General features: G+C 44.0%; 1 protein-coding gene across 1 annotated transcript; it reads left to right on the forward strand.

Moving 5' to 3' along the window:
- Positions 1-883: 883 nt before the first annotated feature.
- TMPRSS2 (transmembrane serine protease 2) lies at positions 884-20,833 on the forward strand. The gene is made up of 15 exons (XM_039553226.1): positions 884-983; positions 6,799-6,955; positions 8,144-8,214; positions 9,032-9,227; positions 9,520-9,603; positions 10,815-10,934; positions 12,259-12,388; positions 12,780-12,890; positions 13,750-13,793; positions 14,436-14,610; positions 16,119-16,294; positions 17,244-17,339; positions 17,950-18,092; positions 18,714-18,866; positions 19,054-20,833. The coding sequence occupies exons 3-15, from the start codon at positions 8,200-8,202 to the stop codon at positions 19,063-19,065; spliced, it is 1,455 nt and encodes a 484-aa protein (XP_039409160.1). The 5' UTR covers positions 884-983; positions 6,799-6,955; positions 8,144-8,199; the 3' UTR covers positions 19,066-20,833.
- Positions 20,834-21,138: the final 305 nt, after the last annotated feature.

Here is a 21,138-nt window from a genome sequence, read left to right on the forward strand (position 1 = left end):
ACGGAAGGTATGATCTTGGTGCGCTTGATGCAATTCCTTGATATGCATTTGGAAATATAAACAAACTCCAGACACTTGCATGCCGAACTTGTGTACTTTGCCTTATCTGCCGTCTCCATACAGAGATGTTAAGCGTAGCATGCAGGAATCTTGCAGCTAAATCAGAGCTGTTATTAGCAGTGAGTGGAATTTCTTCATTTAACGACTTTTACAGCACTACTCTGAAGTTTTGGGATATGAGTAGAATTTATTTGTTTTGCTGTGGAGCTCAGCTTTGGCAGAGAAAAACCCTCTCTCTCTGTAGTTCTGCCTTACAGGAGGCACCACCAGAGCATTGTAAGTAACGCGACCATTGAGATGGCAGTAATTTTCCAGAATGACCCGTTATTAAATGACCCTAAAAAAGTCCAAAGAAAACAGGAGTCATTTGCCCCGGCCGGTATTTTACGAGCAATCTTTATCAGGTGCCGACCTGCCCTGTTCAGGGAAGTGTTATGACTCCGTATTTGCCTGCAACATCCTGAAACGGAGGCCAACAGGGACCGATGGGCGAGTTCAAAACACAGGGCACAGCCACAGCTCGCTGGGCTGCAGCAGCAAAAGCCAAACCCGGGGGTCTTACACAGGGAGGGGACGCAGCCGCCGCCTCCCCTTCGGCCCCTTGCCGGGCTCTCCTCGCTTCCCTCCGGCTCCTTAGCTCCGCAAACACCCGCGGGAGGAGGAGGAGGGCTGGGGAGAGGAGAAGGGAAGGGAAGAGCTGCCCGTGTCCCTCGGGGCCGGTGGGCTCCGGTGGCTCGGGGCGAGCGAGGCGGGCGCGGGCGGGTCCCGCCCGCCGCGGGAGGAAGGAGGGGGCCGGGCGGCGCATCCACCTGCGGCACCTGCCCCGCACCGAGACTCCTCCCCGGCCGCACCGCCCGCTCCCGGCTCCCTACGCCGCCTTCCATCCCATCCCGTGCCGTGCCGTGCCTCTCCGGCAGCCCCAGGTAAGCGCTGCTCTCCCCGCCCGCGGCCCCCTCGCCTCGGGAACCACCTGGGGCCGGGCGGCTCCCGAGCGCCGGGAAGGGAGGGCAGGGGGATCGCCGTCCCGGCCGCTGCGAGTTGCGCCTGCTGGTTTTGGCTTTTAACTAAGGAACTCCGGCTGTGCTCTGCGGGGGGATGAGGAGGGACCGCGGCGGCGTCTGGGATCCCCGTCCCGCGGGGCAGGAGGCGCCGGATGACTGAGAACCAAGAGGGGCCGTCGCTCGCCCCTCTCCGCGGCGTTCCCCCCGCTTTCCCCGGTGCCCCCTCTCCGCAGCCGGTTTCTCCAGGGGTAGATGCAGCGCGATAAAGTTGTGCTTCCCCGGAGTGTAAGAGAAAGCCGGGAGCCAAACGCACACAGAAGAGGTGGATGCGCGCTGTGGATTCAGTGATACCGCGGTCCGAGGAGGCGCAGTGGGGAAGGTGCGGAGGGCGCAGCCAGCGCCGGCCCACCCCGCACCGCTCCAGATGGAGCTTGTCCATCTCTTGCCCTGGTCATGAAGGGTGAAAGATTGGGCAACTTCCTCAAGGTCACCGAGCGAGCAGAGAGAGTAAACCAGAACAGCGTTTAGGGCTGGGGCCTCTTCAGTGTGTATTAACGCTTTGGTTTTTAGCAAAAGCGCTAATTTTTGGTGAAAGTTGGCACAGCTCGTCAAGTGATTTTGGAAGAGTAACTTTTGGAAGAGCCATACCATTGAAACATCTGTGCCAAAGCCTTGCATGCTGAAATCAATCCAGTCCACAGCCCCCGCAGGTGGCTTTATGTTCATTGACCTCGAATCTCAGCTTCAGCTTCCTGGGTGGGTGGGTGTCTGTGAGTTTAAGGGACCATTGTCACACTGAGCCTTTGACCTAAGTGGCCCTGTTTGCCCTGAGTCAGGGGACACTAATGTCTCCAGTGCTTTAGAAAGAGCCAGAGGAAGCAGCTTGGGTTATTTGCATCGTGTAGGGCAGTATTAGGAGGGGAAAAAGGTGGACATTGTGCGTGGCATAGATCAATGAACTGGGAAAATGGCAAGTTGTGGCTTTTACCTACAGGTGTAAATGTACAACCAAAAGACAGGTGGACTAAGATAAATTCTGATGTCAAAGTAGGACTTCATGTGACTTTTTGTCCTTCTTCCTTTCATTCTTAAACCGTTAAAATTTATACTTGTTCATAGGACAGACAACCTGGAGCAAATCTATCATGGTAGCGTAGCCTGAAAATGGAAATAAGTTGGAACTATGTTCCTGGATGTTGATGGAAAAACAAAGCAACACATTATTCTGGGATGCTGGTCAAAATATTTGTCTTGGAGTTGCCAGTTCTGAAGATATGGGCTTTTCCTCTTGTGCCAGTCCAGGGCTGGTCCACACCGAGTAGCTTGGGTGCCATGGTTGTGGCTCAGTGGTGCCTGTGCTCTGCAGCAGTTCTTCCCCCACAGCTTTGATGTGTGCATCCTGAAACCTGTTTCTGGCAACACGAGCCTCCCCATGGACTGAATTCAGACCTCCTGCCAGCAGATTTGCTTTTGACTCTTATCTGCCATAGACCTCTTAGAAGTGGTTTGCAGCTCCTCAGGACCTGTAGGTCATAGGTTAAAAATAGCTGACCTGGACAGGTATCTTAAATAAGTCTGGTTGGTTAACATTGCTGGGTTTTATTTTTCTGCATTGTGGGTACCCAGAGCACATTAATTTCCAGCTCAAATATGGTAAACAAGTGTTTTTGAGAGGTTTAATTCCTTGCCAGCGACTTCCAGTGACGTAGACAGACACTTGAATTTTACTGCCAGAAGGTAATAATCAAATATGAAGATGATAAGCAAACATGCTTCTGCCAGAAAGTCATTTGCTTCTGCCGTGGAAGAAGGGCAGAGGCAGGACCTGGGATGTAGTGAAGTAAGAATCCAAAGGCCAAGCTGGCTGTTGCTGCATGCTCCAGATCCTCCGGTGATGTGCTGGTGAGTGCTGTGGTTTGCAGTTGCTGCTGACCAATGGGTCCATCTCCTACCATGCCAGAACCTCTGGTTCTTCTGGGCTCTTGGTCCTTTCTGTTTCAGAACTGGCTGGTTTTATAGGGTCTTGTGCCACTCATCATCCACTCAGTGAAATGAGAAAAGAGCATTTCAGCCTCATTCCCCACCCCACTTTTCCTAACAAAGCACGTGATGTGATAAGGCTGAGTTTGATGTCAATGTCTTTTTTCAGATGATAATAATAATAATAGATGATTATTTGTAGTATGACTATAGCTTTTTAAAATGCAACTGCTACACTCAGAGGCTTTTAATGCCTCTTTTTTTTTTTTTACACGTGGAAATAGAATTAATCTTGGTTTCCTGGCCTCTGTTTTACCTGGAATACTGTTGTGGACTTCACTGAGCAGCTGCTGATAGTGCTTATCAAGAGGCACTGGTTTTTAACACCTCTTGATAAGTAGTTGTACAGTATAATGGTATTTAAGGAGCTAATCTAGAATAGCTTCAAAACTATTTCTTAGGAGCTATGGGAAGGACAAGGTTTTATTTGTGGCAGCCTTTCATGTAAATATTTGCATAGTCTCATGTAGTTCTCTGGAAGACGTGTGATGTTACTTCACAGGCACTCTGAGTAGAGCTCACCTCTGTTGAGGAGGTTTGTTGGAAGGCCAGGACACTGTAGGACCCTGATTTTGATGACTTTGAGACATTCAGTCAATTTGCCTTTGACCCCTTCCAGAGGATAAATGGAGTAAATTAAAATCACTTTTTTTAATCATCATCACAATAAAAATATTCAGTGCCACTTCCCGAAGAGGTGTCAAGGGAATCTTGTTAATGAAATGAGATGAAAAATCTTATTTAGCTGCTTTCCTTTTTCATTCATTCATTCATAATTGGATTTTTTTAAAACTTTTCTATGCTTCATTTGGAATTCATGATAATTTTTAGTCCTGATTGTTAAACAGGAATCTTGACCATGTTTCTTTTCTCTTGTCCAGGTGACAAGGCAGGAACTGTCCTGTGAAATTGCTCTGTGAAAAGATCATGAAAATGAATCTGGAATCACCTCTTTGCTTGTTTTCCCTCTTTTTATTTATTTTTTTTTTAATTTTATTGCCCCACTGGCCTTTCCTCCACACCATCATGTCATGGTTATATTGTGTTCACGGTTATGTTGCTTTGAGGTGGTCATAAAACTGTTGGGAATGAAAAAAATGAAATCATATTTCCTTTCTAGCGTCATCAACGCCATAATTTGTTGGCCTGCCCTTCTCTAAGGTTGAGCTTTGCACTGAAATTACTCCTTTGCTATCTTAATGAGTTCTGTTGGTTTGCTCATATGCTTGATACAGGGAATTTTTTGGATGTGATGCAGTGTGTTAGTCAGGTTCATGTAGAGTATTTGGATGCTTTTATGCTTCCTCCTTTTAGAAGATGAATTTGACTTCATTCATTTGTTTTTTGACAGTTCTGTCCTCTTAACATCTTTCTTGTTTGCATGTGGCTGCTTTTATGTAGGTCTGACTGTGAAGAACTAGTTTGGTTTTTTGGTTCTGTTGGTTTTTTTTTTTCCAATTGTTGATAATTATTACAGAGCTTAGCAAACAGCTGATGTTTCTGTTTCAGGAAGTAGCACAAGACATGTATTGGAGCAATATGTAAATGCAGGAAGCAAGCTGTTGCCAATATAACTCTGGCTTCTCTGGCCAGTTGAATTCACAGTGTTGAATTAGGGTATCTGGAGGTGGTTATTCCATCCTATTGACCTGGGCATGGAAACAGCCTATAGGGATCTCTGTATAAAAGCTTGTGGAAACCAATTAACAATCATGACATGGTGTGTGCTAAGGAAATCCTGTTATTATTTCTTGCATGGAGAGCCAGGGTAAAAGGCAGCAGGTGTGGTGACATTAACAAAATCCTGGTTAGACCTTTAGGGTTTCTTTGGCTTTCATCCTTTCTGTTGCCTTTTTGGGATGTTGGGTCCTGGCCAGCAAAGGACACAGGAGGTGTGAAGGAGCCATGAGCTGATTCTGCTGTCATGAGGGAAAAGCAGAATCTCACTTTTGCCCAAAATTCACCAGGTGAGGGATTTTAGGACTGGTGGTGAGGGCCATGTACAGCTGAGCAGTACAACTCTGTGCTTGGTGTTTCCTGTTCAGGGGGAAGAGTGACTGTCACTGTGGTAGGGAGGAGGACAAGCCTTTGGAGGGCTGAGAGTCTGGAAAGTCCATTTTTGGTTAAATGGGATGTTGTCAAATGAAGTACTGACCAATTCTGCTGCAACTTTTATTTAAAGACTTGATTTGCAGAAATCCATAGAAAAACTAACAAAAAACCCCAAAAGCTATTGGATTGAACTTGCTTTGAATTAATCTAATATTTTTAATTTTTGTATTGTTCTTTGTTCCTTTTTTGTTTTCATTTTTGACAAATTTACTGGAAGTAATGGTGTATTCCTTTAATCTTAATGACCCATGACATAAGGTTAATATTAACACTCCTAAGGCATATGTGAGAAGGAGCTCAGATACTGCAAGTAGCAGCTGCCAGCTGTGAGGCAACACATTTTGCTTTATTCATCAGTGACCTGTGTCAGTGGTGGCTTTTTACTCTTCTTCTTCCCCAGTCATTAAGAAACAGTGGCTTTTTTCCAGTAATTCAAGTCATGCAAGAAAAACACACTCAGTTTTGGACCTTCTGTGTTGCTGGAGATCTAAATGCTGGTTCTGCTCCATCCATACTGGTGTTTTTGAAATTCTGGGACTCGACTGCGTAGGACTGAGGGGTCCCTTTCATTATCTGGGTGCACTTTTTCCAGAGCTGGAAGGTGTTACCAAGCCAACCCTCAAGCCTCTGGTACCCTGTGACACCTTGAAGCCTGCTCTGCTGGGGAGCTCCATCCCTGTTCCCTTGCCTGGGATCTCCAGCTCCCTTTAAAGGACTCTTTAAGTTTATTCCTTCAGATGCACCCAGTAAAGTGCCATTACAGCTCAGCAGACATCAGGAGGAGTGATGGCAGTGAGAGGGAAGGACAGTTGTACATTCCCACTGAACTCTTCTGCACCAGAGTGGGTTTATGACACTTTTACATGGTCTATTTAAATTTGTCTGATGTATAAGGTGAGCTAGAGGCCAAAGTAGGGGGCTGAGATAAGGCAGACCAGTCCCTTCTAGCTCTCTAGTTGTTGGGATGGGGAGTGTTTGACAGGTCAGTTTGGTTCTCCATGACCCAGCTTCCTTATCTGAGAAGTTGTTGCAGTTCCCTTGATGTGTTTGTAAAACGTTTTGAAGGGTGGGAGTGATGTGTGCTTAGGACAACCAGATTATATCATTACTGGATGCTACAGATTGATTTTTGCATTAAACATTTTCAAAACTAATGGGACTTCAGTGCTTTTGGTTTCATGTCATTTTAAAACACTGGCAAATGTGTATATGTAATACCGTGGAAGTCTATGTACCTATGAGTTCCTGTATTTTATAACAGGGAAATTGTTATTAATCAGAAGCTGGATGGGAAATAGATTAACAAGAACTAAATTGGGAGTGATGGTTGAAAACCATCTAAGCAAGAGAGATTTTTTCCTCAGTTCATTTGAAAAAAAGCAAACCAAAACCACTCCCAGAAACTCCCCAAAAAGAGTGAGGAACGCTTTTTCCTGCTAATTTGCAATGCCTTTCAAATGGTAATAAAAAAAATCAGGGATTTTTTTTTTTTTTTTGTCATAATACCTGTTGGCTTACCTCAGAATCACCACTTCTGTCTGGTATCACTAAACTTCCTAACCCTTTTTTCCTGTCTCCTTTCCAGAAAACAAGGAACAGAACTATCCTGCTGTGACTTATCTGTCTCTGAGTGTGGGCAGAGCTGCACTTCCCGACTGCTGTGAAGAGCTGGGCAAGGATGGATGGGACATAAAGTGAAGCAGAAGTCCTGGAGCCTTAGTCACCGGTCTGATGGACTTTCAGTAAGTAGGAGTAAGACTCGTTTCTCACTTGTTTGACGCACAAATAAGTTCAGTGGTGCATTATTTACACCTTTTTGCTAGTGCTGATAAGCAAATACCAGCATGGCCTTCCTGAAGTGTCACAAAGAATTGGCATGCTCGAGGTGCCAAGCAGCTGTTGAAATCTGCTCCAGAGACGTTTGCAGTTCAGTTTTGGGTGAGATGATGCCTTGAGAGATGGTGTAAAAAATAAACTTTCACTTTGGGCTGAATTATGCTGTATCTTAATGCAGCTGCAGTGGGCCCATGTGCTGGCTTTTGCTCTGCAAGGTAGGGAAAGGTATTTCTCAGTGCTTGACTGAGGCACTTTCTAGGCTTTTTTTTCTTGTAGAGTAACATGAGAGGATTCAGTAGCTAGCAGTATTTATTAGAATGATGGCTTGTGGAGGTGTATAACTGCCTATTTTGGATCTGCACCAGCAAACATTTTGTATTTCTTGTGTCTGTGGCAATCGGTGGTTTTGCTCAACGTTAATGTTTAACTTCAAAATAAACTGCTGGATGCTTGAGACATTGGATGCAGCTCCTCTCTTCTACCCTGTTTGCAAAACTTCCCTATTGTTGTGGCAAGGTTCCCCTGCCGTGCTTCTCTCCCTGTTTTTGGTGCAGTGGCTGCAACACTCAGCCAAGAAAACAACTGTTTGGAGCAGGTAAGAGTGAAAAAAAATGTGGCCTGTGGGGGCTGCAAGTTGTGGTGTTCCCATGAATTGGTTGAGTTTGTATTTCCTGATGCTTTGCTCATGTTCTGGTTTCTGTGGCATAAAGATACATGAGCAAGTGTTGAGAGAGGCAGGAGGACCTGAATTTGGTACTGACACCGTGTGGGTCACTGCCAGGATATTCTTTGACTCTCGTTCTGTCAGCGAGAGTGAGCACTGACTTGACCTTCTCAGTTTGTGCTGCCCTCGTGCTAATGAATAGCTGCCACTGTATAATCCTTGTATTGAGAGGCTGCTGAGATCTGATTTCATGCTGCACCTTGATTTGTACCCTCTCTTCAAATACTTCCGCTTGGTTCAGGAGTTTTTTCATTTGTTTTATTTCCCCCCTCTGCAAATTTGGCCTTTTTCCGAAGGAAAAACTGACAAGAAAGGTGGACAAAGCCTCCAGTTGTGATTGTTTCCTTTTCTTTTTTGTTTGTTTGTATAGGTTCACACTTTACTCCCTAACACTTGAATTGTTTCTGTACTGTTGACAAAGGAAAAATGACCTCAACTGTAGTAAGTAAACAAAATATTCACAATATTCCTCTCTGGTTTTTTTTTCTTTTAATGCGTTTTTAGTTCTTTACATGTAACAGCCCATTGAGTGATGTCCTGAGTAACAAGTCTTAAAACATGGAATACTTGTTGTGTTTCCTTTTTGGGAAAAAGATGCTGTGAGGCAGGTGTAAGAGGCTTGAATTAACCAACATTTCAAGTGCTCAGATACTTTTAGGGGAGATTTATGCTTTTGAGCATATGCTTTTGATTTATTTAAGCTTATTTTGGTGGGATAGGTTAGCACGACTTCTAACTAGTTCTTAAAGCTCTTCCAGGATAAATATTCCACAACCTGTTGCAGGCCAGCATGTGTCAGAAATTGCTTAGGTGTACTTGGTGCTGTCACAGCACGAAATGGGGCAGTAAGCATTTGTCCTGGAGCTGGACAAAGGCTGTTACTTGTCAGCATTTCTTTCTGTGATGGTGCTGCCCACAGCTGTCCCTGCTGTTTATTTCTACCCTGTCAGACGTTCCAGGGCAAGCGTGTGTGCAAACAGCTTAGGAAGGCTGGGCTCAAGAATCCTTCTTAGGCTGGGTTGCTATGGATCAGGAAACTGATCTTGCCAGAGGTTTTCCAGCCTCACTCTGCGTTATTTCTATTACTCAAAACGTGAGGTTTTAGGCATGTTCTGTGAATCTCTGTGTAAGCTGGAGTCACTAGTAAGTGTTCTGTGTGCGGGGTGTATTTCACAGAGTAAGGTTCTGAAATTTTGTCCTGATTGCAGCCTTGTTTTTCACTTTCTCCTGTTTGCTTCCTCCCCACGTCATCCCTCAGGGTCCACCACCATACTACGAGAATCGGGGCTTTCAGCCAGAGCCCATCTATGCCGCCAGGCAGGCAGCAGGTGCTAATCCATACCCACAGTTCTTCTCCACAAACGCTCCCTCAGTGCCAAGCTACGTCCCAAGGGTTGCCACCCACCAGTCCACCAGGCCAGTAGCACACCCATCCAGGAGAACGTGTGCAGCCAGTAAGTTTTGGGGGCATTTCTTCTGATTTTGGATGTGAGATCTGTTGAAGTAAGATTACAAAGGAAAGGGACCTTCCCTTCCAACTTGTGCATTGAAGGAGCCACTTTCCTGTGGATGAAGAAGGAGGAGCTGGCTAGGATGGGAACAGGGGTGTTTCGGAGGAATGATGGTGGAATGGAGAAAAGTCTGGCTGAAAATGTCTGATTGTAATGTCAAATAAATAGTGCTGGTGAGTGGAAATTGCCTTACTGGTAAACCTAATTTCTCTTTTCTCCCTTGCTTTCATTTCAGGTCTAAAGAAAACCATAATAATTTTATTATCTATATTAATAGTCATTTGTTGTGCAATTGCTGCTTTCTTCATCTGGTATTTTGGTAAGTTATTTTTTTTTTCTTCTCTCTTTTTTTTCTTTTTTTGTTTTGAAAGAAAAGATGTTGTAAGCTTTTTAAGTCAGAAATATCCATCCTTATGTTTTATGCTGAATTAAGGACAGGAAAGTCTTTGTTCCTTTTCTCCTAAGAGGTGAACTAATGTTGCTTCTTAATGGATCAGTTTTGTTTGTGGGTTGAGGTTTTTTTATGTTCTTTCTTTTTAACGCCGCTGTTACTTTCCAAATTTGAGCTTCACTTAATTTCAAGCAAAGGGAGGGGATTGCAGTAAGAGTGTGTACCTTAACTGCAATAGTATAAATGGTCAAGAAGTATTTTGTTTTAGTAAAATGGGATCTCTGTTGGAGCAGAAGTCATTTACATCCATTTATTTGTTTCTGGGGGGCTTTTGCTTTGAAAATGTGTAGATGCTGTGTGAGCCCAGCCTGTCTCAGCCCTGTAAGTTGTACTATGGATGTTTGCCTTGGAAATCATCCCCAGCTGGGGTGACTGAGCTCTGAAGCAGGGCTGGACCAATTCTGTTCAGCTCAGGTGAAGTTTGCCTTGTGCTGTCTTAATTTCCCTTTCAATGGAAGCTGCTTTTCTGAAAAAGCAGGAAACTAAAACCCAAATTGCTGTTTTAGGGAGCCTCTCCTTTCTGTTCTGCTCAGGAAAAGAGGAAGAGAGTTCTAATGGAAGATGTCCCCGCTCATTGCATTGGGGCTGGACTAAAATGATGTTTAAAGACTCCTTCCAAACTATTCTGTGATTTTAAGGGAGTTCATTTAGAACTATTAGGATGACATTTTGTGTTCTTGGAGATGTTTTTCTGACTCATTTTGATTTAACCAGGGTGAGTGTAATCTTGTTTTAAGTGATAGCAAAAGTATATAATTGAGGCACTCACTCCCTTCCTCCTTTTCTAAGCATTAACGCTTTGCCAGTGAAAAGTTGACCTTTCTGACAACTTAATGGTGCCTGATTATTCAGGGGAGGCCAGTGGCCAAAATCCAACCAGCTGCATCAGTGCCTTGATCTGACAAGCGATGCAAAGGACAGAGCAATAAATCTTCTGTTGTGGCAGGCTGGGTTCCCTCCCACCCCCGGGTTTAAGAGCCGCTTCCCAAGTTTTGCTCCATCAAAGTGGGAAACCTCTTGTGAGCTGGGCACCTGGAGCTGATGTGCAGCCTCGTGGCTGTGTTTCTCTCTCCCTGCAGTAGAGAACCACTGTCTCAGCTCCCTGATTGAGTGTGGCTCTTCAGGGGTGTGCATGCCCCCCTCCCAGTGGTGTGATGGAGTGAGCGACTGCCCCAACGGGGAGGACGAGACCCGCTGTGGTGAGTGACAGCAGCCCAGGGCTGGGGGACAAAACCTGCATCAACTGCAAGAGCTTGGGAGCAAATTGCCTTGTCCACAGCTTGCCTAAGGCTGTTAAACAAGGCTGGTTTAGCTTCAAGTATATCTTTGAAATGGTTTAGGATGTGAGAGTACTTTGAAGGGTGTATAGAGATATTCAGTTTGTTTCCAGCCTGTTAGAAAAGTTGAAATAAAATGCCTGGCTCAGGGGTTTGAGCTGCCTTGACTTTGAGTCAGTTTTTTAAATATTACCTTTTAGTTTGAGTGGGGTTTGTGCAGAACTGCATCTAGCATTGTCTCTGGAAGGAACAGGCACTGTTGACTTCTCAGTAAGCTTCAGGTGCTAACATAAACCTGGTGGTCTTCAGTCAGGCTTGTCTTTTTCCATGTATCTTGTATTCCTCGTTCTGCCCTTAGTTCTTCAACTACTTCATAACTCATTTGTGTAAGAAAGACTGGCCTGGTCATTGCTTTGTACTGAAAAGATGCCAAGGGAGGCTTTAGTGCAGAGCTGAAGGTAGAAGGTGGAAACATCATTGACTTGTCCATTGCAGAGGTTTGGCATCTTGTGTTGTGCCAGTGCCACACTGGAAAACTCCAGCTGTGCTCTTATTTCCTCTCTGTAAACTTTGATTCAGCACATTCTCCTGCAGGGTCAGCATTTGCTGGCCTGTGCTCTGGAGCTGTTCCACTCCATTTGGTTGAATAATGGGTTCTTGGAGAAGCTTGTTTCAATCCATTCTTTTGCTTGAACTATTTTTTATTAAATTCTTGTGCAAGTATATACATAATGGGACGTGGAACATCAGAGCTAATTGATCCTGGTTACATACTTGCTCTACAAGTGCTTCTCTAAGGAAATTTATTAAGAGATAATAAAAAGTATTTTTCAATAGATCATATTTTATTTATACACAGTATGTGACATTATAAGAAATATATGGTAGAACAGAGAAAAGATAAGAAAATTTTGACTATTGCAACCTTTCTCAGTGGTAGAATATAAAATAGAATTTTGAGCATAAAAGCTGAAATGAAATGATGAACCCTATCTTGTACACTTGCATTTTAAAGCTGGTAGTTCTTTTAAGTTGCCTTACATGAAAAGAAGTAAGTCATTGCCATATTTCTGTCTACTGGATATTCATGCAGAATTTGAGTAGAAGGCAGCATCAAGTTAACATCAGTTCATGCATGAGGTGGATATTATGGGTAACTACTTCCAAGTAGAGAAAGCAGCAATAGTGTGTGGTGTTCTTGATTTCCTTTTTTTTTTTCTTTTTCCCTTTCTTCCTTTTCTGGCAGTTAGACTTTTTGGACCAAATTTTATCCTGGAAGTTTATTCACCTGTCAGCAAATCCTGGCATCCTGTTTGCCAAGATGACTGGAATGACAGCTATGGGAAGATTGCATGCAAAGACATGGGCTACAGTGTGTAAGTCCAACTTCTGTCAGCCTTTGCTCAGACACAGAAAGGTTAAAGTTCCCTTCTTGCCATTTTTAATGTGTCTGAGACTTTGCCGTGCTGTGAAAATGTGCTGGCAAAGGCATCTCTTCATCTTGCCCTGTTACACGAGGTGCATACTCGTCAGCTAAAAATATTATTTTAACCTAGTGACTGGTGGGAAGTGGAACTTGACAAATGTTTAAAGAATCTGAGACTCTGGCTGAGCTGCACCACCAGGGTTCCGTGTTTGCTTAAAAACAAAAATAAATATTTCTAATGTTGTCATGTCAGAAGCTGTAGTTTGGCACAGCTTATTGTTATCATTTGTTTGAAAACTGAAACCACTGTTGGGCTTCACAGTGGACTTTCTGTTTTGCAGAGATACGTATTTCTACAGTCGTGGGGTACCACCTGAAGTCAGCTTTAAGAGCTACATGAAGCTGAACACGAGTGCTGGGAATATAGACTTGTACAAAAAGCTGTACAGCAGGTATCTTTGTTTAATACAAGCCTCTCTCCTTCCATCAGGGTCTCTTCAGAGGCTGTAAGAGCTGTAGCTTCTGCCTGCAGCACAATGCAAGCATGTCTTTCAGTGGGGGTTGTTGAAAGGAAAGAGACTTTTGTTTTTAATCTGATTGCAGCAACTGTTCTTCTTTCTTCTGTCAATTTTCCATCCTCCCTCTCCTCTTCTAAAAGGAAAAATGTCCCATCCTCTGTGCTTTCTGGAAGGTTGCCATATCCAAGGTAATTTTCTAAGGCTCTCTGACCATCAGCAGGAGTTTGTGTATGGTGACAACAGCTACGAGCTGTTTGTGTATGGTGACAACAGCTACGAGCTGCAACACATTCACAGCAGCTGGCACAGCCTTTTTTTCAGTCACATGTACAAACAGCATGCAAAAATGGATCTTTCACTGGGGAGAGTATCATTTTTATTCTCATTAAACAACTCTGAAGTGTCCAGTTTCAAAACCTGTAGACTGCTGGGCCTGCAAACTTCCTGCAGCTCCCTTGTTTAGGTTCTTCTACAACGACTTCCTAAATCAGCTCAACTTTCTCTCATGCTGTTCTTCATCTTGCTTCTCAGTAGGCTTACGAACCTTTTGTACTGGTGTCTTCAGCTTCCCATAGGACACTTTTGGTGAATGCAAGGCATGGTGGAGGCCAGATGGTTGCTGGTAGGGTAGCTGGAGAGAGTGAAGAAAGGAGGGAACCCTCCGCAGGAAGATGAGGCTGAAGGCAGGGCACGTAGCTGGAAAGGGTAGGAAGCAGCTGGAGAGTGGACTTTGCTCATCAGTTCCTTCACTGAGTGCCTAAGATCCTGTTTGGTTTTTTTATTTCTCCTGCAGTGATTCCTGTTCCTCAGGAAACGTGGTTTCTCTGCGCTGCATAGGTAACTCACTGGCTTTTTCAAACTTCTGCTTGTTCACGCTTTGAAATGCTCTGTCTGGGGAATCCTTTTGGACCTGTGGCATTAATTGCTGCCTTTGCATGGGCAAATGGTTTAACTCTGGTTCCCAAGTTTCAAATAGTTCAGTTTAAGGGGCAGGGTGGGACAGGAGACAAGGAGGACGTTGGATCCCCAGTTGGTTTTGTCTTTGCTCCACTGGTTCCTTTAAATGACTTGTGGTGAAGCTCCATATCCCTCACCCAGCAGCTGTGTTGGGATGTTCGTGGCTCTCCAAGATTCAGTAACTGGGTGGGCAGTGCCCTCCTGATGGTAATGGCTGTCCTGAAGAGTCTCCTGGCCATTGGCTGCTTTGTTGCACAGCACAGAGGTGTCTGAATTGCCAGAGATTCCTGAAAGGTGTAAAGAGTTCATGGTGAACCAAGGGCAGCAGCTGCCAGATGGTGTTTGCAATTTAATGGGGCCTGGGCAGTGGCAGACCTGGGATTTGGTGTCAGGGCAGGGGTTGGAGCTGGGGTGTGCCCAACAGGTCAGACACGTGCTCCCCTCTGCCGGGGAAGCCTGAGGTGCAGAATCCATCTCCCAGCTCACTCTTTAATTAACCCCTGTGTGTCACTGACCTTCCAGAGTGTGGCCTGTCCAGTAAGAGTGTGAGCATCATGAACAGGATCGTGGGTGGCAGTGGGGCCGTGCTGGGGCAGTGGCCATGGCAGGTCAGCCTGCACGTGCAGGGCACCCACGTCTGCGGGGGCTCCATCATCACCCACCACTGGATTGTGACAGCAGCACACTGTGTGGAAGGGTGAGTTCTGCTCTCCATGGTTATTTGCCTTTCTTCAAGCTGAAATGCATAAATTTATTCAATTCTCCCAGCTTTCCCCTTTAAAATTGAATTCCTCCCCCCTGCCTGGCATGCAGGTGCTGGGCACAGTATTTTGTCTCTGTAGCAGTGTGGGTTTGAAGTATTAAGGGAAGATTAATAGGAGGCTGGCTGCAGCTCATCTGTCTGCTTTCTACAGGAACTTTTATTTTATTTTTTGTCTTATTTGCAAAATGAAATTGGTGGTGTTGAGCACAAATATCCACCCACTTTAAGACGTAAACTCAAGGCAACAAATTTAATGCCAGCCAGTACAATTTCATGAAGATGTTGAATTACACTGTGAGAAAAGCCAAAGGAAACTCCCTCTCCCAAATTCTCAAATATCACACTCCCGTAGATATGATCAATTTAAAGATGCCTGTGCCATTTATTTCTCCATATCTTCCTGCCACAGGGCAGCAAAGTCCAATTCAGTACTAAATATAGATTTCTATCTATCCAAGGAGCACTTTGTGTAGCCATCAGGAAAAATAGCTGGTGCTTTGTACATTTTTAACCTATGAAGGAGAGTTGAGGGTGCTGTGGTGCCTTGTGTAAAGGGCAGAATTTGTTTAAAAGGTGCTTAAAATTTGCATCTGTTGGAGGGAAAGCCCACAAAGCAAAAACATTTTTAAAGGTTGGTTGGCTGGATTACAGGCTAAGGCAAGGAAGAATATTTGCCCTTAACCTTGAGAAAGGAATGCAAGTGTTGATTTCTACCTGGAGATCTTATCCCTCTGTTGTTGTCTGGATTTGAGCTCTGTAGTGTGCAAAAGCTTTGGGAATGGCAACCAAGCTGCAGCTGGCACAAAGCTAGTTTTCAGTCTGATTTGGGGTTTTTTTTGGAGGTGGGATAATTTGCAGCCACTACTGCCTTGGCACTTCTCACGGAGGGAGTTTTAGCACTTGTGGCAAGTTTTCTATTAAGCTTTTGTAAATTGTGCTGGAGCACAAGAGGCTGCTTAAATTGCATCTAGCAAGCATGCTTAACATTAAAAAAACCCTCACCAAAACCCAAAACCAGCCGAAAAGACCCTGGCATTTTCAAGATAGTGAAATTCTTCTACTAGATCATGTTTTTACTAATTCTGGCTTCTGCTGATACCGCTGACATGTGAGACCTCAGAAATACCTGCCTGATCCCTCAGCCACGGAAATCAAAAGACTTCAGTGTTGCAGTCTCAGACTTAATTTGTTGTGCTGAGTGATTAAGGGGATGGACAGTGATAGTTAACCCATTGCAAAGATTTTATTTTATATATATTTTTGAAGTTAAAGCCAAGCTTTCCTCAAGTTACATGTCTGGGAATTTGTGTCTTATTCTATGCACGTGCATTTTTGGTCACACAAACATTTGACTACAACTCCTGAAGACAATTTTTTGAAGGTCCTAATCCATGTCTTGTCACCATAGAAGAAAACCTTCAGACCTTTTCTTTGTTCTGTAGGCGATTTTCTGACCCACACAGCTGGAGGGTTTATGCTGGGATTCTGAATCAGGATGAGATGCTCTTTAGAAGTGGATACAGAGTGCAACAGATAATTTCCCACCCAGATTATGACACAGACTCTAAAGACAATGATGTTGCCCTTATGAAGCTGGAGACACCACTGAGTTTTACTGGTAGGTATTCTGCTCTTCTTAAGGGAAAAATCCAGTGGCAATGAGCACATCTTTTAAAACTTCTGAATTTCATCAAGAAATCCTTGTAGCTACTTATGGGAAGAGCACAAAATGACCCTAGAGACGGAAGGGCACAGCCTCTGATTTCCTAAGCAGGATTTATTTAAATCTATTACATGGAGAGGGGGTTTAGGCTCATCTCAATAATGTACTTTTACCCCAGAATGCTGTATGGTTCTTCAGTTTCGCCACTGCTATATGTGCAGACAACTACAGGTGCAGTGCTGGAGCAGCTGATTAAATCCCAAATCAAGTCAGGTCAAATGATGGTCAAAAAAACCCTCAGAAAACTAAACATTACAAGAAGTTCCTTCCACAAAAACAGATGTAAGTTGTTTGTAAGCAATGGGTACAAAATAGAGCACAAGCCATTACTTCAACTCGAAGTGCTTTTTGTGTATAGGCCCTTTGTGTTTCAGTGCATCAGCTTAAAGCTACCAGGAGTAATCTGAAAGGGATTTTCTGCTGCTGAGAGCAGGGAGGTTCTCTGTTTTCCAGGTTTTTGTGCTTCACACTTCTTGTATATATCAGTACTGAATCCTGCTTGTCTTGTGATTATTTTCAGCAGAGTTTTGCAAAGAGAATGCAGAGCTGTAGTTTTCAGAATTTTTCCTTCATCTTCTACTGCTCAGAAGAGCTGGTGTTAATTGTTCTATTTAACCTCATGAATTAAGCTAGAACTTTTAACTGCTTGTTCCTCACTGAGGTGAAGATCAGGTAGATTTGAGGGGAAGATCACGTATCCCTCAGGGAAAGGGCAGCTGGTAAACTTTCTGCTGCTGCCTGCAAGGAATGTAAAGTACAGAGGAAATGCATGGTGTGTAAGCGGTGGCTGTTCAAATTTATTCTGAATTCCGTCTGAACATCTGTTATTCTGTTTGTTTTCCAGAAACTGTGAGGCCAGTTTGTCTGCCTAATCCAGGAATGATGTTCCAGCCTAACCAGCAGTGCTGGATATCAGGATGGGGAGCAGAGTACCAAGGAGGTAAAGAGTGCTTCTGGAATTTTTTGATCTTTAACATAAACTAGTCCTCTTCAGCCTACAAATAACTGCTGCATGGGCTGATGGGGCAGTTTGAATTAGATCTGTTGATACACTATTTTTTCACCTGTTTTACAGCATCCAATATTTACCCAGGGCATTCTGTCTCAAAGCAAGTTGTGATGTGTTGCACTCAGCAGACTGAAAAGGACCCTCAAATCAGTACTGGGGGCAAGAAATGCCCACCCAGGAAATAATTCTGTGCCCCTGCTGGCAGGGCCACCTCTTCTGCAGCAAGGGTTGCTGTGTGCCAAGAGTGTCCTGTGGATGTGGGAAAGGGCAGGAGCTGCTCCTTTCCACCACCTCAGGCTGAAACAGCACAATGCAAGTAAATTTGCAAGAATGGGAAAAGGAAAGGAAAGGGGTTTTTTTTTGGTATGAAAAAGGTACTGGGGGAGGTCCTCTTGACCTCTTGTAGACTTCTTACATCTTAAACTTCCATCCAGCTGCTTCTAGGAGGTTTTTTCTTCTTGGCTGCTGGGATTTTTTTGTAACAGCAAGGTAATGTGATGCTTATCCTAATTTTGTCTGTTTGTGCATATTTCAATTCCAGGTAAAACATCCAATAACTTGAATTACGTGGCGGTGCCCTTGATAGAACGTTCGAGGTGTAATGCTGTTTATATCTACAATGGCATGATTCTGCCTACAATGATCTGTGCTGGGGACCTAGCAGGGGGAATTGATTCCTGTCAGGTAATTATTCCTAAATAATAGCTAATAATGATCTGATTACTTTTGAGGCCTTGCTAGTAGGCTTTTAAAATTATCTATTTATCCATTTCTCCATTTCTCCATTTCTCTATTTCAAATAAATCACATGCCCCCCAAAAATGAAACATTTGCATAACATCTGGTTGGGCTTCTTGTTCCTTTGGTGGTGTATCCTTTTAAAGAGGAGAGCTTTTGTTTCATCACCTGAATGGCTGCCAGTGCTGAGTTCTCACTGAATTCCCAAAGAGGATGAGGCTCCTTTTTAATGCTTCAAGGATGGTTTGTTACCTGGTACTTGAAAGTGATCAAATGCTCCTCATAATCACAGCGTTATTATCATTATTATATTATTAATCACAGTGTTGTGCTTGTGAACAAGAAAGTCAATAATGCCAATCTTACTTAGGGGGCTCTGGGCAAATTATTTTCATCCCTATTGGAAGCAGACATCATTTAATACCAAAATCACCATCACATTTTTTTTAGTGACTCCCTAAATGGTGGGTAGATTTTTTTTGAAACCAGACCTGTCTTCCTGGAGTGGAAAGGGTCGTGTCTTTCCTGGTGGCTGTGTCACTAACAAGGTGTTTGTGTCCCGTGCAGGGTGACAGTGGAGGTCCTCTGGTGACTTACCACCACTCCGTGTGGTGGCTGGTTGGAGACACCAGCTGGGGCACTGGCTGTGCCACTCCCAACAAACCTGGGGTGTATGGAAATATGACTGTGTTTACAGACTGGATTTATAAAAACATGCAGGTAAAATAGTCTGAGTTTTTTCATAAATGTAAAGGCCTCACATCCTGAAATGTGGTTTTGCTTAAAAGAAGTTAATAAATACATGTGATTTGCATGATAACTTAGCTGTTCTGTTGGGAAGCATCTGAGCAATTGTTAAGACAGAACTTGAACCATTGTTTTCTGTTTTGTTTTGTCTTTTAAACAGGCAAACAGATGACAACTCTCTCTTTGCTAATCGATGTTCCTGAGGACAAGAATATATGAAGCCATGGGGGCCTGGGATATTTATTCACTTTGCAGTTGATTTCATTTTTCCTCTTTGATTTTTCTTTTTAAAAGTAACATGAAGGATTGCACACTTGGTTCTGTGCTGGCTACAGTGACTGATCTTAATCAGTGAAGGATTATTACAATGAGCACCTTTCTTCTCCTTGTGGTGCCTGGCAGAGTCATTCTGTCAAATGCTTGCAGAAATGCCTCTCCTTTGTTGAGTAACTTTCGCTTGATAATCAGGCTTCTAATGACAATTTAAATCACAATTTAATTTCAGATTTCGTTAGCGGGATGCCGAGACAGTTGGTTTAGTAGTTTTTAAATTAAATGTTAAGTAATGTGAATGTTGAATTTCCAAGCTGCTGGTTGGCAATTTAAAAAGAAATGAATGTTTTTTTAGTATAGAATCATAGAATGGTTTGGGTTGGAAGGGATCTTAAGGATCATCCAGTTCCAACCTCGCTGCCATGGGCAGGGACACCTTCCAATATCCCAGGTTGCTCAGATCCCTATCCAACCTGGCATTAAACACTTCCAGGGCTGCAGCATCCTCAACTTCCCTGGGCAACCTGTTCCAGTGCCTCACCACCCTCACAGGGAAGAATTTCTTCCTAAAATCTAATTTAAATGTGCCTTCTTTCAGTCTGATGTCACTACCCCTTGTCCTCTCACTACATGTCCTTGTCCAAAGTCCCTTTCCAGCTCTCTTGTAGGCTCATTAGGGACTGGAAAGGGCGCTAAGGTCTCCCCTGAACCTTCTCCAGGCTGAACAACCCCAGCTCTATCAGCCTGCCTCCACAGCAGAGGTGCTCCAGCCCTTGGAACACCTTTGTGGCCTCCTCTGGACTCGCTCCAACAGGTCCATGTTGGAGATCCCCGAGCTGGATGCAGTATTCCAGGTGGGGTCTCAGGAGAGTAGAGGGTGAGGGGTATATATGAAGGGAATTTTTCATGCACTACAGTACAGGTACAGAAAAAAAGAAAATACTGTCTATTCAGGTAGTTAAAAATCCTCAGGATCTCAACACAGCCGTCATCAAAAGTCAGATTGTTGCAGTCTGGCTGCCTCAGTCCTTGCAAAAAGTGCTGTTCTGCCTTAAGCTGCTCTGAACCCAAAATGGGCGAGGCCTGCTGCTGCTGTGGATGTGGGATTTGGACAGGGATGCCCGGGACAGGGATGCTCTGGAGCTGCAGCAGGAAGCAGTGAGCGCAGTCAGTGCTGAGCTCCCTGGCTGAGCACATCGAGGGTGACTCTTGACCTCTCCCTGCTGTGAAAGGCGAAGGGCAAACATTTTCAGCCAGGCTGTACTGCACACACACACACACAGAGACACACACACAGAGACACACACACACACAGACTGGATGTTTTCTACAAGGAAACAGAGCTGCGTTTCTGCAGGACGAGATGAACTACCTCATTTGCTAAATTTGGCTTCTGATTCCTTAGAGCTCTGCTTTATGTATCTGCCTGGATGTTTGTAGCAAAATGTAATTCATATCCAAGTGCCACCTGAACTAGGATTTTGAAAATAATTTGTAATCATGGTAGAGGATCAAAAAGCCATATCAAGTCACTTTGTTAAGAAGGATAAATCTTTATTGAATGAAATGACTCCACTAGTCTTGTTTTCTCTTTTGGTACTGAAATGCAATTATCTTACATGTAAACACTGCACCAAATAAATTGTGGTTTGTTTTTTTTTTTTTTTACAAATAGTTTTCCCTAGTTGTGTTTTATATCTGTTTACTTGGAGTTTTCTTTGGAAGCAATTGCTGGATTCAGTGTATGAAGTGCTTTGAGAATCTGACTGAAAAAACCAAAACCGACAACGAACACACAAACAAAAAAAAGAAAAACACCTCAAGAGGGTCAGCTGTTGCAGTGGGGATACTGCAACACGCATATATCAAACCAGGAGTCCCGTGGAAAGGAAATATATATGGACAGACAGATTCTTGATAGCTGTTTCAGAGAGATGTTTATTTCTCCAGCCGCATGGCCGGAGCTCTGCTC

The sequence above is a fragment of the Corvus cornix genome, chromosome 1, assembly GCF_000738735.6.
Source record: "Corvus cornix cornix isolate S_Up_H32 chromosome 1, ASM73873v5, whole genome shotgun sequence".
NCBI lineage: Eukaryota > Metazoa > Chordata > Aves > Passeriformes > Corvidae > Corvus > Corvus cornix.

Excerpts from the sequence above, each read along its gene's own strand:
- TMPRSS2 (XM_039553226.1), top strand. Across the intron at positions 9,604-10,814 it reads TTTCTTCATCTGGTATTTTG|TAGAGAACCACTGTCTCAGC; the intron begins GTAAGTTATTTT and ends CTCTCCCTGCAG. Across the intron at positions 18,093-18,713 it reads GGGGAATTGATTCCTGTCAG|GGTGACAGTGGAGGTCCTCT; the intron begins GTAATTATTCCT and ends TGTCCCGTGCAG.